The 17456-nt window shown below is 43.2% G+C and overlaps 1 protein-coding gene across 4 annotated transcripts; it reads left to right on the top strand.

Moving 5' to 3' along the window:
• The first annotated feature begins 1390 nt into the window (after positions 1–1390).
• si:dkey-32e6.6 (extracellular matrix protein 2) lies at positions 1391–16874 on the top strand. 4 transcript variants are annotated; one of them, XM_037102989.1, is made up of 10 exons: positions 1391–1487; positions 2139–2288; positions 2437–2588; positions 2735–3305; positions 3836–3951; positions 5546–5678; positions 5769–5926; positions 7638–7777; positions 14877–15203; positions 16373–16874. In XM_037102989.1, exons 4-10 carry the CDS (start codon positions 3299–3301, stop codon positions 16551–16553), a joined length of 1062 nt encoding a protein of 353 aa, XP_036958884.1. In that variant the 5' UTR covers positions 1391–1487; positions 2139–2288; positions 2437–2588; positions 2735–3298; the 3' UTR covers positions 16554–16874. The 4 variants fall into 4 exon arrangements, with proteins under 4 accessions (XP_036958884.1, XP_036958883.1, XP_036958885.1 ...); XM_037102988.1 differs by lacking the exon at positions 1391–1487 and having other exon boundaries at positions 1869–2288; positions 2434–2588; XM_037102990.1 differs by lacking the exons at positions 1391–1487; positions 2139–2288; positions 2437–2588; positions 2735–3305 and having other exon boundaries at positions 3383–4884.
• The last annotated feature ends 582 nt before the right edge of the window (positions 16875–17456 follow it).

The raw sequence follows: 17456 nt of genomic DNA on the forward strand, positions 1-17456 counted from the left end.
ATTTAATTTTTTTTAGCACCCTTGTAATAGAGGATTTGTCTATTACCTAATGCCTCCAAAAACACCCCATTCCCATTCTGTACCCAGTGTTACTACTAATTGGTGCAAGTCAGCAGTTGAAAATGAAATGATTAACATCAGCCTGTTGGCATACTGGCTCTAGCATTTAGTTCAATCACATTTCAGTTCTGCTTAAAGCTGCAGTGATGGCTGTAGACCAGTTGCACAGTAAGAACTATATGAGAGAGAGATTAGACTATATGTATATGAATATATGAAAGATACTCCTGTAGTAACCATTAGTAAAAGCAGAATCACCCAAAAACTCAATCACCTGTTTACAGCTAATTGGCAAGTGTTAGCAGGCTTAACTAAGACTTGTCAGACAACTTTACTGGGGTAAAAAGTACAATATTTGTCTCTGAGATGTACTGGAATAAGAATAGGTTGCAAAACTGCTGAAAGTACCTTAAATGTGCACTCACAGACAGTTCTTAAGTAAATTTCAAATCCCAGCATGGTTTTAGACTCTGAGCTCTGTTGTTTAATGAATGTTTGGTGAAAGTGTCTTTTACACATACGTGTCATATGTTCTGAGCTGGCAGTGATCAGACTGTCTGGCACGGCACGACTTTATTTAGTGACGAAAATGAGGCGTAAATTGCGCTGAGATGTCAGATAAAGTGCAACAGGTCACAGCAGAGGCGGTAACGCGTGCTGTGTGTCCCACACCAGTGACTTGGTTAATGATGTTGGAGCGCACTGTTCTCTGCAGTGGAAATTGTTAATCCAGGGTGTCGTTAGACTGAGGTTAAGGAAGGGGTTGAATGCGGTCAGTGGATTACTGGACGCTCCTGTCAGGGTTTAAATAAATAGTCTTGGGACACATCACTGTTTACCTTGGATGAACACGTCAGGAGTGTTTCAGTGTTTAGTGTTAACTCGTCCAATGGGCCATTTGGAACATGTCTGGATTTAACTGTCTCCTCTGACTCATCGGCTGGGAAAAAACAAAATCGCCCCCCCAAAAAAAGTGAACACATTAAACTGACATAATGGATATGTTCATTAGTGATGATACCGAGGAAGCTTGTTAATCACGGCAGCTGTTGTCTGGGACATGACAACATGCGCGCACATTTTTTGACAGATTTAGTGGGTGTATGTGTGGTTAGTGAGCAAATAAATAGGGGTCTGTCAGCAGCTTTCACCCCACAGTGAAAATCCCAGCTTGGCTCGACACTCAGCCAGTGGCACCTGCTTGGCTTGGCAGCGAGTGTGCAGCTTACACACTCCGGAGTACATGTATAGGCATCATCCCAGACGGTATGCATGTACAAAATGTAAAGACTGGGGCCCATCGTTCATTTCTCAGGGGTCCGTGTTTGTCTTCATACGTAGACGCTAGAGTGGAGCTCCGCCAGACAAGACTGTCTCTGAGCTGAACTGTCTACCAACGTTGGAAAACGTCCAGGATCAGTCTGGAGGTACACAAAACTGACAGTGGCTCACAAATCCATGCCTCAACCCCGCATGATAACTAGAATCTGTCACAGGTGTATGAAACTCATTGTGTTAGCAGTTTCTATCTTTTGCTCCCCGTCTGTCTTCTCATGTCCTCCACAAATATCTGCTCTCCACCTAAAGTCAGCAGACAGTCATGACAGGGCGAGGAGACGAGGAGCAGGGCGGGTCTGTATATTTCATGGTGCAATGAACCAGGGCCTTTATTAACAATGTGAGAGTTGTTTTTTCTTTCTTTTTTTTTTCTTTTTACCTCTCCGCCTCCTAGATATTCCTTCCCACCATCATGCTCTGTCATATTTCAGCTTCCACTCTGAGTTGGGGGCATGTGCTATATGCTTAAGTACTGCTTGTAGAAACTGAACCACAGCTTTCACTACAAGTGTTCATAATCTCTAATTCTATGGTTTTTTGAGACTTATCCTCCCGTGTAAACTCTCACCCTGACAGCTCCTCAGGGTTTCTTCTCTCGTCTGCACGTTCTGTGGATTTGCCTCATCGTTTTGGACTTGTCTCTCTCTCTGTCTCTGACCGAAAACTGCTCAAACTGAGTGAACATCCAGCCATGCAGATGCAAAGGAATTGTGTCTTATTTATCTGTCTGTGTGGCACAGTTTTGTCAGGACAAGGCCAGAACTCGTTGCAGGACACGGACGTGCACATGGAGACCTCATCTGAGTCCCTTGAATTCCAAACAGCAGCCAGTCACCTGCCAGGAGTGGATACGAGGGTGACACATGTTTCAAGCTCGGCCGTCCCTGCTGGTAAGTTCAAGCTTTTGTCTTTCAAATGCTTCTTGCTCCTTTCTGCATGATCATGGTTATCAAATACTCTAATGGCTCAACTTTTTCTTTCTTTCTGTCTTTCTGTCTTTTTCTGCAAATCTGCTCTGGTGCGTGATTGGTGAAGAAGACAGTGAGGATGAGCGTTTCGTCTCGGAGGCAGAGCAGGAGACGGAGCATCCCGGGGTGGATTTCAGGGAGCTGAAGGTCGGCAGGAGCAGGAGAGGTGCCTGGGGGAAGAGGATACACGCAGCCACAGTGGAGGCGGCTGCATATAGAATAGTATGGCACTTGATTCTGCTGTTGCATATTTTTATCCACCATGTTGGGAAGTTTCTTTAAAAAAAAAAAAAAAAAAAACTCTTTTCACTCGCTTAATATTCTGGTCTAAGACTGTGTTGGTTGTGATGTCCTGCTGGTTAATGTAGGCGGGGCTGGGTCGACCCCTGATGGGCTGGAGGAGGCGCGGAAGAGGAGAGGAGACCGGCGCTCTCATGGCCGTCCTCAAGGAGCTTCACGCTGAAAAGTGGCGGCTGATGGATCAAGGGAAAACACACGAGGGGGAAGAAGAGGAGGATGATGATGACGATGACGATGAGGATGACGATGATGAGGATGACGATGATGAAGAAGAAGAGGAGGAGGTTTGTTTTTTTCTTGCTTTAATTCACTGAACCACCAGGTCCTTTTACTCTTGTGTAATTATTTTTGAACTTCTGTGTCAGGAAGAGGAAGAAGAGGAGGAGGAGGAGGAAGAAGAGGAGGAAGAAGAGGAAGAGGAGGAAGAAGAAGAAGAAGAAGAAGAAGAAGAAGAGGAGGAGGAAGAGGAAGAAGAGGCGACAGAGCCTCCAAGCAATCAAACAGAAACACACTCCGGCTCCACGGAGTCTCCTCTCAGTGAGTGTCAGACTGCTGACATAGAGATCAGCTGCAGGGGCATCGGCCTGACTCACCTGCCCATCATCGACAACCCGCTGGCCAAAAAGCTGGACATGGCAGGTGTGTGTGTGTGTGTGTGTGTGTCAGTGATGTTGTGGTAGATTACAAATTACAAAATGAACATGAACTGGTTTATCATTAAATCGGCTTATTTATTACATTTCTCAGAGGCTTGGATTAGTACTTTGATGCAACAAACCAAGTTTTTATTTACCATTTCACCATTTTAGGATTATTCATGATTTGCTGTCACATTCACTTTGATATCTTATGAGTATATTTTTTGGAGAGAACATTTTAGGTCAAGACTGTGAATCATTTAACTGAGAAACTAAAACTGACCATACATTGTTTAAATCAACATCCATACAAAAGCTCCAGCATGACTAAAGTGTAAATCAGGTGACATTCAAGTGAAGCCATTTATTCAACCTAATGGCCAGAAACTTTACATTTCTTTAGGTTCAGTTTTCAGTTTCTATGTTGTGACAACTCTGCTTATAGTCTAGTTATAATATAATAATCTGTGGCTTGCAGGAACTTACGGCAACATTATGTAACTTTATCGTTTTTTAAATTCAACCTTCAAGAAAACAACATCAGATTCATCGCTCAGCAAGCTTTCTCTGGAGTGCTGAACCTGGACACATTGGACCTGAGCAAAAACAACCTGGAAGATGAGGCTTTCAGCCAGAACCCGCTGTCTGTGAGTAACTCAGTCAGCAGCCAACGCAGCTGTCGACACTTCTTCACTGTCAGTGTGTCAATAGTCCAGTTAAATACTCATCCGCAAGCACATCACACCTGGCTGTATTCTGCATGTTCACATCTTGTAAAGTAGTATAGTACATCTAGCTTCTACGTTGGAGTTCAGCTGAAGGGCATCTGTGCTTTCAAACACTGGAGTGTTACATGATGTATGTGCCGTGCGGTACAAGTTCACGAGGACACATATCGGTATCATGTATCATCCAATCATAGAACTGCAGCTCCAGACCTGAAGTACCACACCAGCGCTGTTACTGTCGCTTTAATACTTGCAAGTGTCACGTGAGGTTGATCATATTTGCGATAAATAGTGTTTCATCGTGAGACTTTTCCTCTGCAGAACTGGAGAAAAAGCAGGGGTTTCTAACCAAACTTTAAAAAAAGAAAAAGAAACAACAAATAGCAGAGGCAGAGCCCAAAGGAAAAGAAACAACAAACAGAAAGTTCTCCCTCATGGTGCCACATATTGGAGCTATCTTCTTAAGTGTCACTCAGATTACTTACCAGCTAGGCTCCTCACTCGCCTCAAAAATCTTTATGTTCTGCCAAAATGAGGGAAAACTCTTCCTTAATCGAGTGGTTAATATCCACTTGAGGTTAGAATAGCATAATAATGAAAACAGAAACCAAAAAACAAAACAAAAACAAAAACAAGAAGCTACAAAAAGTAAAGCTCGCTGCCTGCCGGTGGTACAAATGTTATTGATTGCAGCAGATGTTGCCTTATGTCCCTGTCAGAGGCGGCGCTGACATTTCTTGACCTGTGGGTCCGAACTGCAGCCACTATTGTTTTCCTGTCCTTGGTCTGATATTGACCCGGAAAGCTCCCTCTTGTGGGGGAATCTGCAGCCTGCTGAATGTGAACGAGTGTGTGAGTTACGAGCCAGTTTTATAGGTCACTTTGCATCTAATTACAACAGAAATCAGGCTGCATCCTGTATCATTACGGTAATAAAAGAGCGCTGAAGATCGCATTAACTAATCTTTTCCCAGAATACCCTCTGGTCTAACCTCTAAATGACCACATGCCAAACACAGATCCTGACCACACCGAGGCAGCGCGCCACACTCTGACCAATCATTACACGTCACCATCGGCACACTCTCACAGTATTGGCTGGACGGACCTGTTGGAGTACAGCTGCAGCCAATGATGTGGAGAATAAAAGGAAATTATATTTAGAGGAAGATTTTTTTTTCTTCATTTTTTTCTCCACACATCCCAGTAATGACAGAGGACTGATGGACTGGCGCGAGGGACACTGCGAAAGACTCAGTCCACTGCTTTTACTTGACACACAGCAACCACAGCAGCTTTCACTGGGGAGCCACACAGAGTGGCTTTACTAAAAATACGACATGATAGATGACATGGAGGAGATGCTCGGATTTTAAATTCTCCCCGTTGGTTTATTTCTGTGAACTCTGTGACTATGTCCTGCTTGGCAAGTCAGGATGGAAAATTATGGATCTGTGAGACTAGCATCCATTTTGTCTCTTTCATGTCTCTGTTTTTGCTGCGTGTCATGCAGAGCTTGACCTCTCTGAAGAAGCTGAACCTCGATGACAACCAGCTCACCAGGGTCCCGGCGCTGCCGCCATCCCTGGAGGAGCTCAAGATGAACAGCAACAAGCTCAGCGCACTCACCCTTCACTGTTTCACCGGTAGGACGTCACGTCTGTCTGCGCACATGGAAGAGGAACAGCATCTCTTGTTAAAATAATGATAATTTTATTTTTGCATGCCCCCCGTAGGTTTGACAAACCTGTTGAATCTGGAGCTGGAGGAGAATCTTCTCCATGAGGGAAGCGTGTCACCACAAGCCTTCAGACCACTCGAGAAGCTTGTGGAGCTCCAGCTGGACAAGAACCGCTTCCGATCCCTCCCGCTGGGCCTCCCTCCCTCTCTTCAGGTGCACTGGTATCAATTTACTGAGTCCTGTAGGGAAAATCTTCCTCCTTAAAGGGCAACTCCACTTATTTTACACATTAGAGCGTGTATACAGCTCTTGGGGAGTACTACTGCACATGTGAAAACAAGTGGTATAAAGCCTTTTGTGGCTCGAGAGGAAAGTGCATATGATTTGATAAACTGTGAAAGAAGAATGTGACGTCTCTGGTTCTGCCACATCAATTTAATGGTGTGTCCACAAAGAGTGTGCCCACATTACCCACAATGCAACTTAACCACTGAGTGACATCACTCCTCTGGAGCGTCATCTGGAGCCAATAAAAGGCTTTGCACTACTTTATTTCCACACATGCAGAGGTACTCCCCAAGACCTCAAAACAAATTTATATGTGTTAAATTGGTGGAGTTACTCTTTAAGGACTGTAGCACCTAATGATGTAATCATTTTCTGAAATTGTAACAAGATTTACACTGACCCTGATCACAAATGCAATAAAACCTCATAATGCAATTACTCGACCAATAATGTGTTGCACCATTACATTACTGGGAATGTATTACATTTTCATTAGGCAGTAATATGTGTGTGTATATATATATATATATATATATATATATATATGTGTATATAGATATATAGATATATATATGTATATGTGTATATATATATATATATATATGTATGTATATATATATATATATATATATATATATATATATATATATATATATATATATATATATATATATATATATATACATATATAGATAGATGGATAGATACATGGATAGATACTTTATTAATCCCGGAGGAAATTCAAGCATCCAGTAACATTCAAGCATCCAGTAACATACATGCAATATCAAAGAAACAGTAGAAATAAAAATGTGGAATAAAAATGTTATAAGATGTTATGAAACAATGCTGGGATTGGCTCCAGCAGCAACACCCCGCAACCCCATGGAAAGGGATAAGCGGTTCGGACAATGACATGACATATATATATATATATATATATATATATATATATATATATATATACATATATATATATATATATTCATTTTAACAGATTATGTGATAATAAGTTCAGTGTTTAGTTCAGTGTCCACTGAACATTTTGTGTTTGTAACATTAGAAAGTTCTATACTTTGGGCTTGAAATGCAAGTTTGAGTCCCTAAGTTCACTTCAGACAGCCAGACACCAATGGCGGCCTTAGCCTGAATGACGCCCTGACAGAAACTCTTTCTTCATTCTTGTCTCACAGTTAATTTCTACTGTCCTACTGATTTTGTGAGCATGTAAATTTGACTGGCGGAGAAGCAGGTCTTGTGAGAATTTATGACCTGTGACCAGTGGCAGGCCCAGCTCGAATGACGCCCTGAGTGAAAGTCCCCCACCCGCTTCTCCTTCTTCCATAACCTTTGTATGTGAGTCTTTCTCAGCAACGAGCAGGCGGCCTTTTTCAAAACAATGGGCGCCCAGCCGCCTTCTCCCCACAGGGCAACATGACATAATTGACTAGGCGTGTAAATGAGCAATATGAAATGAATGCCCCACAACAAATGCTGCCCTGGGCAACCGCCCATGTTGCCAAAATGAGGAACCGCCCCTGCGAGACACTGACATCAGGAAATGAACAATGCCACCATGATGCCCTAAATCAGATATCCCTGTCTGTTTGCGTCCTTCTTTTTTTTTTTTTTATAGGACCTTGAGATGAATGAAAATCTGATTGAGGAGGCGACAGAGGAGGCACTGAGGGGCTGCGTTCATCTGAGAGTCCTGGACCTGAGTCACAACCTGCTGCATGAGCACAGCATCGGCAGCCAAGCCTGGACCCGTCTCAAGTATGTCCGTCGATTCGTCCATTAATCCATCCAGAGCTGTCGATTTCGAGAAGAATAGTATTCTGCAGTTCCCCTGTCAGCCACAAGAGGGTAGACTGGTTTCATTTGGGATCCCGAGCCCTTTTGTTATCTATCAGTTGATGGTTGAGGCACTTAAAAGATTTAAGATGTTCTGATTGCTGCAGTTGACTTGTCTTTATGGTCCCCCTGGGCTGAGTTGTTTTTAACAGCACTGTCCACCACGAGAAAGATTGGCACCGCACTCTCCACACATCATCACAGAACAAAGACAAATAGAAATGGATGACTCACAATACACAGCACCCTACAAGTCCCTCGGCGGGTCACCCGTTTTAGGGCTGCTGTGGCTGCGGATTACAGATTTTTTGCCAGAGTTGGCCCTTCTACACCTCAGGGTCCCGTTACCTGCGTCCAGAGACCAGTACATCACCTGTCCTCAGTATCAGTGGATGAGGCAGATGCTCTCATTCAGACACACACACACACACACGCATACACACACACACACACACACACAGACACACACACATCACACATGATCCAGACCAGGACTTCAACCTCCTCTATCATGTCTGTGCCTTTTCGTGACAAGTCTGACCGATGAACACAAACACAGACGCATTCTTCTCCTGTTTTCCTCTTCTTCATTTCGCTCCGTCTCTCTCTCATACACACACACACACACACACACACACACACACACACACACACACACACACACATACACACCGACACACACACGTAGCGCCCATACATACATATCTTAGAGGTTCTGACAGCTGACCTTGTGTACTTAGATGAGCAGCGGTGTGGAGGAGAGCCTGAAGGCAACTGTGTGCCTGCATGGGTGTGTTTGTGCATATATGTCTGTGTGTGTGTGTGTGTGTGTGTGTGTGAGTTGTTTAAATATAGTGAATTCCAGTGGGTTTTTTTCTCTGCTCCCTGGGATCCTTGTGAACCACGGTGGGAGCTTCAGGGAAAAACTGAGGAAAAGAAAATGCTCCAGAGAGAAAGGAAGATAGAGAGACAGGAAAGCGCTGTGAGAGAAACTCTGTGTGACTGAATGATGGCATTAGAGAGGAGACAAAATAAAATCTAAAATACAGTCAAGGCAAAAGTGATTGGGGTTAATGATGATTACCTTGTAATCACAGATTGAAAAACTGTAAAATAACAAAACAAAACGCACTCAAACTGGTCCAAAGAGTGACAGAGAGATGAAGGCAGAGCTTGAGTGGAGCTGAAATGGAACCGGGCTGCTCTCTGAGCCTTCGTTTGACATCCTGACCTCATTAGTGGCGAGAGCAGCGGTCCCCTCCTTGGCACTGCAGGCTTATTAACCGGCCCTAAAGCTTCCTCCAGCACCGCGTAGACTACAGAGTGAGAGCAAATTCTGCTGGACCTGGACTCCACCAACACAGCAGGAGATGATACCTTAAAGTTCATTAGCGAGACCCCGAGCGGCGTGAACCCAGACTCCTCCCCGTAGTTGTATCAGATATCATCCTGCAGACCTTTAATGATTAAACCCACGTTGAACTTCTCGTGGAGAAATGTATTCATCGTGTAGCCCTGTAGAGTGGAGAAACAGCCGGAAGAAAAAAAAAATGAAAACAGAATGAAAAGTAAATTGGTTAATGATAAAATAAACTGCAGAGCGCTGGTTCTGGTTAGCGGAGTGCCTCTGTTCCATGTCACAGAGTCAGTGTTATTGTTACCGCCTGCTGGGGTTCAGTGATTGGAGGCTACCGTGGAGGATACTGGAACCTGGGGAGTGTAGTTTGGCCCGCTGCCACCATCGTACCTCATTATCTACCTTGTTTTTATATCTCCTCTGTGGCCAGTACTCGGCACTGTGTTTTTCTGTATGTTTTGATGCATGCATTAGAGTGCAATATTTTAAAGGGTTAGGGTTAGGGTTAGATTTTTGTTTCCCATGTCCCATTTTTTTTTGTACCCAAGAAATCTCAGATCGGTCTTCTTTTATGTTCATGTGTAAACATGCACTTTAAAAGTGGCTTTGCCTAAAGAAATCGAGGAAAACCGATCACCTCAAAATGAACAAGTAAAGTGAACTAACAATTTTTGATTTGTTAAATAGAGTAGAATAGCATTTTATTGTTGTTTCAGAAAAAAAGCTTACATTTTAAAGTCTACTTCACTTGGTTATTTCTGAGGAAGTGGTTTCCTGACTTTTTTCAAGTGTGGTCGACCTTTAACATGTACGATGATAAGAATATGCTTAACTAGCAGAGATGGAAAAACAAATAAATCATAGTACTTAATGTGCTATGAACAGTACGGTTTTTATGTTCTTGCATTTAACTTAAGTATTGCCATTAAATTATACTTTATCCTTAAATCCACTACAGTTCAGAGGGAGTAGTTGTAGTAGTACACTGTAAATATTGCAAGTTACTTTAAAAATGTACGACTTCACTTCGAAATGTTGAGTCATTCGGTTTCCTCAATTCTTTTTAAAGTAAAGTCAGATTTTACATTGTTTATGCTTTAGCTTTGGCTGCTTTGTTATGTTAAGCTTTTGCATACAAAGATAAACTGATTTAAACTGAAATATAATGTTTAAAAAAATAGATGAAATATGATGCAGTGCATAGTGGGAGGTGACTGAGGACATCTACTCAACATTTATTTGACAAGTTAAGTTGCTAAAGCTGTGAGGCGCCTGAACTCACCCTCAACATTCCCCCGTGAATAGTTTATTTTTCTGACATGAGTATTATTTATAAATCAGTCTGTGTAGTTTTGTTTCTTGTGTGTGTGTAACTTTGAGAATCACAAGCAGAGATGTCTTTACACAATCTTATATCGCAAAAGGACAATTAAACTGATCCTGAAGTCGAATTTTACACTATAAAGATGAAGCCACTCAGGAGTATTTAAACTAATTCAAATGAGCCCCACTTTGACCAGCTGCAACATCAGCGACTTCAAGCCAATAATATTATATATATATTATTCTGAAGTAGATTATTCTGCCATAAAATACATTTTACTTGCGGTTCATTAAGTATATTTTGATGCCAAAACTTTTGTACTTTTACTTGAGTAAAAGTTTGACTTCTGGAATATTTCTTCTCTGTGGTTTTAGTAGTTTTCTTTAAGTAAATGATTTCAGTACTTCCTCCACCACTGTGCAGTGTTACAGATTAAACTCAGTATGTAAAGCAGTAAAAGTTCCATAATAACGTAATGTGTATCATGATCTTGACATATTCTGCATAAATTATCCTTCGATACTTTCGGTACATGTGTCTGATAATACGTCTGTGCTGATAACTTTTCTCCACGGGGGTTTAACTTGCAACTTTTATTTTTAGTGACACAGATGAAAATGTAAATCGCAAGACGACACAGTCGTTTGCTATGTCCTGCCAGTACCCGATCCTGTCAGCCTAAATAACAATCTTGCATGCCTCCAAATCGTCCCTTTTTGTGGTCGATCAAAACTCAACAGTCACCATCAGTGATGCTGGCCAGCAGAGCTGTCTCCGAGCTCTCCATGTTCACAGAGACAACTAGAACATGTTTTAAATTACCACCGCGGATTAAAGCAGCGTAAGCATCAATCCTTCCAAAAGTCCAGAATAATAGTGTGTCATGGGTAATGTGTTCTCAATTCTAGCTTCATTTTCTGCTATTTTTTTTTTTTTTTCAGATTTTTATTGGGAAAATGATTGTAATCAGGCGTCTCTGCATGAATTACCTAATACTACAGGGTATTCTGCAGCTTAACACAACAGCCTTGTAAACTGTTCAAAGACTATCCAGAGAAACTAGATTGAATGCATTCATTAACAAGTGTTGTCTTCCTTTATTTTTTTGTTGGCAGTTTGCATCCATCAAATGGTATTTTTTTTTTGCACATTCGGTTTGAATTAGTTGTGTCATTTTGACAGACAGGCTGTCGTTGGATTGGATCTCGGCGTAAATCATCGCTGCTGGCTCAGACTGACTGAACGTAGGCACAGGTTCAGCAGCCGTCGTAGAGAAGATGTGTCTGTCGTGCTGCGCTGTGACATGTCCAAGCCTCGTGGGACTTGTTACGATGGCTCCTCCATCAAATCGGTTTCGTAATCAGCTTGCATAAATGGGAAAACAAGGACACACAAAGCGAATCAATTGCTCAAGATCACAAGGATGTCAAGAGACTTTGATCAAGTCAGCTTTGACAAACACATTTCATGCATGTATAGTCTGCTACATATGCGTACAAATACTCATACTGCAGCAAGTATTCCTTACTGCATGCATGTACCACTGCGGTAAACTGTCAAAGTCATAGTTAGCGTATCAATTCTCACAGATGCGCCTCAATCTGTTTTCAACAGATTTGAAAAACGGTCTAAATCATTTCCAGATAGCTGCTTAATACATTCAGTGCACACAGAAGCCTGCAAACCCAAACGTCAGGACTTGGGCTGAGGGCATGCCGTGCCACCAGTCATCCTTCATTCAGTTTTTCAAAGTCCAGTCTTGGTCTGTCTGGTCTGCATGAAACAGGGCACTCTTCCTGACTACATTACCCTAACCTACCTTGGTTAGGTTCCCAAAGCCTGGGAGACAGCTTGAGTGTTGCCGGCACGACAGGCCGCATAAGAGCTTCTGTATCTACGAGTGTTTAAAGAGAGCGAGACCAGCCTCATCGGCCTGCTGGTCCCCATTACAACCCAGCGCGCTGAGGATGAGCAAGGGCATCAGATCGATGACTCACGGACACACTTCCGGTCTACATAAGTTGCGTGTGTGATAAATTACTGTTGGTGAGAGAGTGCATGTGTGTGTGTGAAACGGCTTGTCCAAACTCACATGTTAGTGCCCGTGAGCACGTTTATTTGTCTGTGTATGCCTCTTCCTCGCATCATGTTGCACATACTCAGGGTTTGCGTATGTGTTGGTGTGAGCGTCTGTGTGTAGGTGCCAGTGAGTGGGAGTGCAGAGGGTGGAGGACTCCGAGAAGAGAAGGACTGTGTGTCCCTCCGCTCATTAATACCATGTGGAGCTCTACGCAGCGGCGGACTGCTGCTGAGCTTCCTGGCAAAGGCATAGAATACAAATCAGCAGCAAACAACTGGTCTGAACTGGTCCTGCCAAACAGATAGAGGTATAAATATTTCAGGGGTTTAGATTTCGGAGCCGATACCGCATGTTTCATAGCAATCCGTAACAATGCATGTAAGTTAAACAAAAAATGCCTGCGGAGTGCTCTGTGAGCTTTGGACTGCACATTCTGAGTTAAATCTGTCATTGTGCTCCCTCCCCTCCGCCTCAACTTTGTTTTCAATAAAACATTTAATGGTTGTATTAATGTGATATTTTATTGCACCTCTGTTAAGCGGAGAGGCATGTAACCGACCTCAAGTTTCCTGGAGTCAACAGTGGACCTTGCTTTACAGAAGTGAAGGGGGGAAGGACTCAAGCAAACCGAGACCTTACCTGTGATACAGAACAATGATATTTTTAATGTCTATCAACGGGTCAGATTCTGAGAATTATAACTACTTTTATGAAAGAAGGCTGAGGTTGAATTTTGGAGTCACACAGCCTGCAGAAAGAATCTGCTCTGTAGTCTGGTGCTATGGCAGCAAAACAAAATGTTACATTTTATGTCCTTGCTATTGAGCTGTAACTTGATGACGTAACATAACTAAGGGATGTTGATAACTTCAACACAGTCACTACTGCAGAGCAACCAAATCTTTTAGCTGTAGGCTTACCTGTAACCTGTGTTTGAACAGTAACTTTACTAATACAAACTTTGTTTCACCAAAAAAAAAAAAAAAAAAAACCTGTAAAGAAATGTGTAATATTCCAGCAGCAGGGGGCACTAAAACATGCAGAAATTAAAATACAGTTTTTAGCTTTAATTTTACGACTAATTCAGCGACATATTGTGTATCTTTGTTTTGCTCACGCTCAAAATAAAGCAAGTGCTAGCCTGATCAAGACCTTTATGAAATCAGGCGGTGGTGTTCGCACAGCTTCTGTCCACTTTGGCCACTAGAATCTACTTTAGATGCTTCAAGGTACCAACGTTTTGATTTATTTTGTGATTCTAACCCCACTTCTCATCGTTACACATCATCTATCTCATAGAAATCCCAACCCTTAACCCTAAACCCCACAAAAACACCAATGATTAACGTCTCCCGGGAGCTGTAAAGTTCAAGGGAGGAGAGTTAATGCGGAGGCCGCACTGTAAGTCACCTTTACGAGTAGCAGAAGTGCTGAGGCACTGAACATCAGTCAAACCACCGCCAGATCAAGTGCCTCCTCCATCCATAACCCTTCACCCTCTCTCTCCTCATTGGCCTCCATCGCACTTGACTGTGTGGTCATTGGCTGGTCACCTTAGGGTGGTCTGGGCCCATTGGCTGTTCTCTGTGGTCTATGGATGCTAGAAAACAGGAAATGAGGTTCCTCTCCTGCTGTGAGCTGTGCTGTAAACTCACAACAGCTGTGCAGGATCTTCCAACAAAAACACTGAGCCCCTGTACTACAACTTTGCCTCAGACCCCTGAAATCTGGTCCCCCCCCCTCCTCTATGGCTGTTCATTCTCTTTTCTGAAAACCACACATTTTCATTCGGCCACTCAGTCACAAATCCCCCCTCAAACTGCCATGCTCTCTTGCATTGTACCTCGCCCCCAGGCCCCATTATATCCTCCCCTGCTGCTCCCCATGATTCCCCCCGTAGCCTAGCCTCCTGCTCTGCACTGCTGACTCCCCAGCAGCGCTACGCAGGAGTCCAGTAACTATAAAACATGAGGCCTGCAGTTTAAAGCCTTGGATTTAGAGAGGAAGTAGGCATCCATTATTATACTTAAGTGTCAGTCTTAAAGAAATTGAATTTTTGAGCTGATTATGCTAAATTAAAAGTCAAGGGACCACCAAAGACAGTTGGATCCATTCTCTCTATCTAATATTTGTTGAGATGTTAAAGTCTGGACCAAAGTTAGGAACCGTCCAACAGATTTAACTTGTCACTAGAATTGCTGAAAACATCTGAGAGTAGGAATTTCAATCTGAACCTCCCCCTCTGTGTGTTTCCTCTCAGGTCCCTGGAGGCCTTGGACCTGTCCTACAACCAGTTCACCTCCGTGCCGCTCTATCTGCCTCGCAATCTCCGTAAACTGACCCTCCAACACAACAACATCAGTCACATCCCCTCCTTCGTGTTCCGTCACGTGCGGCCCGGCCTGCGGACCCTCCAGCTATCCCACAATGCCTTGAGCAATGAAGGACTAGAGCGGTTCTCTTTCGTCGGAACGTACCGTTCACTACATGAGCTCCTGCTGGACAACAATCATCTGAGGGACGTCCCGCGCTGCGTTCGACAGTTTAAGAACCTGAAGGTGCTGCGACTGGATAACAACCAGATCAGGTAGAGTCTTGCTTCCTGGGAAGTCAGTTTTTCTGAGTGACTTTCATAATGCAGGGATAAGCTAAGTGCTTGCCAGCATGTTACCCAATCCTGCCCTAATGCCATTAGCTCTGCTGGTGCAGCCCCCTTTGGAATTACGCTAAGGAGCTTGGCAAAGAAGCAAGGAGAATATCGTGGAACTTTCAGTGTCCGTCAGTGGCTATTGTTATTCTTTTTTACTGTCTGTTTTGTTATCACAGTCAGTGGCCGAAATCGATGAACATACTATAAAACTTCAGTACAGTTAATAAACTATAGAATAGTGTTCCAAGGACCTTCAGTTTCCTGAATTGATGTAAGAACCAGACACAAACCTAAGCTGAAATGCACATGGGAAGTTTTGTTTCAGAGATCTCAACAAGAGTCTACAGCCAGACGCCCAGCCATTTTTTGAGCTAAAGGCTAATGTATGCATGTTAACATCCTCACCATGACAAGGCTTATATTCTGATGTTCAGAAGGTACCATGTTTAGCATCATGATGCTTCATGTTAATATTTTGTAACGGGCACAAATTCAAATCCTTTGAAGCGAGTCTTGCCGCTGCCATCAGTTATTTTGGGTTAACGAGACCACTTTCAACGGTCAACGGATCATAAAAGATGCTCAAAAAGTTTGTTGACTTTGCCCCATAACAAGGTTTAAAAGGTCTTTTATAAACACTTTTATAGCTAAATCCAGAGTTCTGCGTCATGACGCTGTCGGCTCATTCCACCAGAGCAGTTGAAGAAATGCTCCGATCTAAATAGCCTAAATTTTATTGGCAATCCTGTGCATTTAGCCTGATATACCTTTCTCCTCTGCTTATAAAAAAAGTTTGCATGCAAATGTACTAAGTTGTTTGAAACTGTCATGAATCTGAATGTCAGCTCTGCGCTTGCATCAGCGCAACCAAACAATTCGCTGATATGTTTCCCAGTTCTGCTGTGATAAAGCATGATGATGTGATAACTGGCTTTTTTTGGGGGGCATCCCACTGCCATCTCTGGAATTTGGCCCTCTTGAAACAAATTTCATGTCAGTCCATCCAATTATGGTTAAGACTTTTAATTCAAAACCATAAATGTGAACCTTGTGGTGGAGAATACACATCGCCGTATGTCTAAATTGTTTGCGTGCTGTGTTTTCAGGGTATTGAGGAAGTGGGGAGTGTGCCACCCCCGTAATTCTGACTCCACCTTGGCTTCGCTCCACTTGGAAAACAATCTGCTGGAGGTGGAGAGGATTCCTCCAAACGCCTTCACCTGTCTCGCTGATGCTCAGGGACTCGTCCTCTATCCACAGCAGGAACCCAACTCATACAACCAATAGACGAACACGAAAAAAAAGACACGTACAGACAATATATGCATGTGCATCCTTGCTCATGTAGTCATGAGCACTACTCATGTAGTGAGTCATCATCTCACTATCATCACATCATGTCATCTCCAAACCCATCATTTTCTCTCCCATCTTGTCTTTGATGAGGAAAAATGACTCTAATGTTTTTATATGTATTAAATCAATTTGTAATTTACACTGTAATGGAGCTAATGTTTTGATCCTGCTGGATGTGTGAAAGGATTAGGATCCAGATCTGCCTGAAACATTGGTTCTAATCCGTCTTTTTCATTAAAGTAATTTGTTTGAGAAAAAAAAGAAGACTGAAATGGATTAACTGGATGAAATGGATGTTTCTCGTCTGCGTCTGGGGGGCAGCAGGAGGAGTCTTTGAGCAGAAGTAAAGTCACGGGTGGAGGGGGGGGTTTAAATGTGACTGGGGGGGTCATGAAGCAGTCAGATCTTTTGGGTCCCTGAGAGAAAGCGAACATGACTGGTGACATAGTGTGAACCTGAGGGGCCCATTAGGAAGGAAAATATAAACATCATGCAGGTTTCCCTGTTACCAGATGAGTTCCAACATAAACATCCACCACCAGCCGCTCAGTGAAAACACGCTGAGTCTCTCTGACTGTGACGGGGGCCTCAGCGAAGGGCCTCGAGTAGACGTAAAGGTGACGTCAGCCACTGTAGGATTATGTACGGTGATCGGGGTGCAAGTATGTGTGCGTGAGAGGAGCGGGCCAGCCAATTATTTGGGTTAGCAGGAGGGAACGTGCTAGCGCAGAGTGGGGCTGAGGGGACAAACAGCAATCCGACTTTTTAACACACAACGCGGCGATTGTTCTGAGAAAGCATCTAAGCTGATCGGTGAAAGCCGAGAAGAGCAGC

The sequence above is a fragment of the Acanthopagrus latus genome, chromosome 7 (genome assembly GCF_904848185.1).
Source record: "Acanthopagrus latus isolate v.2019 chromosome 7, fAcaLat1.1, whole genome shotgun sequence".
NCBI classification, from domain to species: Eukaryota; Metazoa; Chordata; class Actinopteri; order Spariformes; family Sparidae; genus Acanthopagrus; species Acanthopagrus latus.